Source organism: Engraulis encrasicolus, chromosome 24 (assembly GCF_034702125.1).
Source record: "Engraulis encrasicolus isolate BLACKSEA-1 chromosome 24, IST_EnEncr_1.0, whole genome shotgun sequence".
NCBI lineage: Eukaryota > Metazoa > Chordata > Actinopteri > Clupeiformes > Engraulidae > Engraulis > Engraulis encrasicolus.
Window position 1 is genome coordinate 31,967,852 of NC_085880.1, and position 3,637 is coordinate 31,971,488.

General features: G+C 44.9%; 1 protein-coding gene across 1 annotated transcript; it reads right to left on the reverse strand.

Annotated features, from left to right (window-relative positions):
* Positions 1-165: 165 nt before the first annotated feature.
* LOC134441270 (golgin subfamily A member 6-like protein 24) lies at positions 166-2,131 on the reverse strand. The gene is made up of 2 exons (XM_063191505.1): positions 2,099-2,131; positions 166-1,280 (listed from the first exon to the last, which is right to left on the reverse strand). Exon 2 carries the CDS (start codon positions 1,276-1,278, stop codon positions 463-465), a length of 816 nt encoding a protein of 271 aa, XP_063047575.1. The 5' UTR covers positions 1,279-1,280; positions 2,099-2,131; the 3' UTR covers positions 166-462.
* Between the last annotated feature and the right edge of the window lie 1,506 nt (positions 2,132-3,637).

Sequence of the window (3,637 nt, forward strand, 5' to 3'; positions counted from 1 at the left end):
GTGTCTGTATGTGTCTCTGTGTGTGTGTGTCTGTATGTGTGTCTGTGTGTGTGTGTGTGTGTGTGTGTGTGTGTGTGTGTGTGTGTGTGTGTGTGTGTGTGTGTGTGTGTGTGTGTGTGTGTGTGTGTGTGTGTGTGTGTGTGTGTGTGTTTTGGTGAGGTGTGTGTGTGTGTGTGTGTTGGTTTTGGTGAGTGTTGTGTGTGTGCGTTGAGCAGTGTGTGCATGTTAAGTGGAGTGTGCGTGTTGAGTGGATTGTGCGTGTGTGTGTTGAGTGGAGTGCGCATGTTTTTGTTGAGTGAGTGACTGTGTGTGTGTGTGTGTGCGTGCGTGCGTGCGTGCGTGCGTGCGTGCGTGTGTGTGTGTGTGTGTGTGTGTGTGTGTGTGTGTGTGTGTGTGTGTGTGTGTGTGTGTGTGTGTGTGTGTGTGTGTGTGTGTGTGTGTGTGTGTTTTGGTCCTCGGCTCTCAGTGGCCTCCAAAGCCCAGCATCCTTGAGATCCAGCTCAGCATAGAGCTTGGCTTTGGCCCCTGAGGGATTTCCTCCTGGCTGTCACTGACACCCTCCATATCGATGATCACATGGTCTTCCTGTGCCCTCTTGCCAATCAATGCGGTCTGAAGGAGGACTTTTGAGGTGTTCTCTGACTCTCTGACTTCTCTCACTCTTGAGGTGTTCTCAGACTCAAAGTCTGGTGGGCTGGCCATGTTGTTCGGCTGTCCATCAAGGGGTGCCTCCCTCTTCTGCAGCTCCAGAGCGGCGAGCCTTGCCTGCAGATGGTTGATCTTCTGCTGCTGCGCTTGCCTTTCTTCCTCATGTTTCCTCCTCAGGGCCCTGGCTTTCTTCAGGAAAGCTTTTCTCCTTTTCTCACCGATGATGTTAACGCGGCGTGCCTCCGTTTTCTCCTCCTGCAAAGCAGCCAGCCTTTCCTGCAGGGTCTGTATTTTGCTCTCCTGCGCTTCCCTCTCCTCCTCGTGCTGCTTCTTCAGGGCCTGAGCTTTCTGCCTCATGGCCTCCTCTCTGGTCTTCTCCTCCACCTCTGCTGTTCTCCTTTCCTCTTCAATGCTCTGAATGATCTGTCTGAGCTGTAGATTTTGTTCCTTCTGGGTCGCAGCTCTCCTCCTCTCCAGCTCCTGCCACTGCCCCATCACTTGCTCAGTGATCTGCCGTTGAAGGTTCAATTTATCTTGCGCCTCCGTTCGTACGGTCACAATCTCTCTCCTCATCTCCACCACCACCCTCTGCAACTCCTCCAGGTTTCTTTTGTACAATTCACGTTCCATTTCTGTTGGGAAAGAGATAATTTTTTTTGTGTCTTTTTGTTTAGTTTTTTTCTATTGTGATCAGTTTCAGCACATTGTCCTATTACAGATCTTGAGAAACTAAGAATTTGACCCCTACAAATAATGTATGTGTCACATGGTAAGCACTGAATTAACTTATTCAACTAAGTGTTTATAGAAGCCGTTTCCATTATGGTATGGAGTATTGTATTGACATCAATGTAAATTTGACCAGTGGACATTCATTGAAACATAATGCTTAGCAATGTCATTATGACATTCTTCTCATGACCACAGCATTACACTATTACACTTGGCACTGCACATACGTTGTTCTTATTGGAACCTATGCTATCATGATGTCATGATTCCAAGACAACCAGATCCTCCAATAAGACCCAATGAGACTTGTTGAATTTATATTGACAATATTCATGAATAACCTCCAAGTGAGATAGTTATCGTGACTTTCCCAGAGGGAGTAAGACAGCATATATATTTTTCCTAATTAATTAATTAATTAAGGTGGCTCTTTTTCCTCCAGACTAGTTATAATCTGATGGCAGCAGAAAAAATGAAATTGAATTGCTTGAAAATGTATTTCCCACATAAAGAGCAAAAGTCACTCAAAGCTTTAAGCAAGAAATCAGTGGTTGACCTAAAAAAATATTTTCTATGTAATACCACAAAAAAATGATGAATGAACAATACCCCCAAATAAATGAATTACATTTATAATAGTTAACATATATTATTATTACTGTATTTACATTTAGAAATGGCTTAAATCCTTTAAAAGTTAAGCAGTTAAGTAACTTACCTCTATCTCTTGTCTGCTCCTGTGTAGAATGAGTCTTTGGGGTTCTCGTGGTCAAGATTACAGAAATGGAACTTTGCTTGTTGTGACATCATAATAATAATCTACACCTCCACCAGAGATATTCTCTCTACTCTCTCTGCCTCCACCATTCATGCTAGTTGAAGATTCCATTGGAAGTACTCCTTGTTTTAAACAAGTTGTCAATCTATAATTGTGATCAATACAAATACTATTTTCCAGCACTTGGTCTAGTAGGGCAAAGGAGCACTGCTGGAGTGGAGAGAGTACCATGGCGCTACAGTGGGTGGGTGCCATGGTGGGTGGCACGCTTACAGTGACTGGCAACCTGGTTTCAGAAGCTACAATCCAGTGCCACATATTCCAAATGACCTGGTTTTACCTGTCCAACTCAATAAAGTCATGGCGTAATTGGACGAGTAAAACCAGGTTATTTGGAATATGTGGCACTGGATTGTAGCTTCTGAATCCAGGATGCTGCATGCTGGTAATGGGGTACATGGGGATCGGGTGGCGTGGAGCAGTCAGAGCTGCAGTACTATGGCCTGGGCCCATGCTATACATGTGACGCTGCAGAGCCAAATTATCCAACAATGTTGTAGTCCTATAGGTGAGGTTGCTGGTGGGTGCTTTTCTTGAGCCTTGAGTCGTGGTGGGATGGAGATTTCAGAGCTACAGTGAGTGAGCGAGGGCTGAGTGGGTGGTGTGTTGTTCAGAGCTGCAGTACTGTACTTGGTGAGGTGGCTGGTTGTGTGGTGTCCTCTTGGTGGGCTACAGCTACAGCTGCAGTGGCTCCCAGACCTCTTATGCTGGGACCCCCTTTTAGACCTAAGAAATATATTCACCACCCCCCACCCTCCACATATTCCAAATGACAAACAATTTATTATCCCTCAATCTTACTACATTTAAATAGAAACGTAATGTAAATAAATTAATTAACCATTCAAGTGTTTACTGTTACAAAGTGTTTATGGAATGGTTATGTCATGTGAAAGAATGTATTCAAGGTTGTATGCCAACAGTCCCTTTTGTCCATGACCCCATCTGAAGTAGCCTGGTGAACCAGCGCCACCCACTGGACGACAAAATGTTTTGTCTACGGGTGGGTCTGGCCTCGCATAATGATTCAATGAAGCCAGAATGCCATGAATCTGGCAAACCAATTACAACGCAAAGATGTGTTTTGAATCAAAGCGGGCAGGGTTTTGAGGGAAGGTTGTTCTCATCAACAGTCTTTGGATGCATTATGCATCGAGGCCAGACTAAATTAGACATCCACATTTAGTCTGGTTTATCAGGCTACCTCTGAAGTGCATTCATGGCCCCCTAGTTTGAGAACCTTAGAGACTACAGGCAGAGCAATTTTGAGGTGGAGAGTTCAGAGCAAAAGTGAGGTAAGGCTGGGGGGTTGCTGATGTTTCTATTTTTTTTTTCCTTGCGATGGATTAGAGGCAGAGCAGTGTTGGACTGGAGAGTTCAGAAGGGGTAGGTCCGTGTGTGTGTGTGTGTGTGTGTGTG

Bases quoted from the DNA above. Each gene is read 5' to 3' on its own strand.
- LOC134441270 (XM_063191505.1), bottom strand. From the start codon at position 1,278: ATGGAACGTGAATTGTACAAAAGAAACCTGGAGGAGTTGCAGAGGGTG.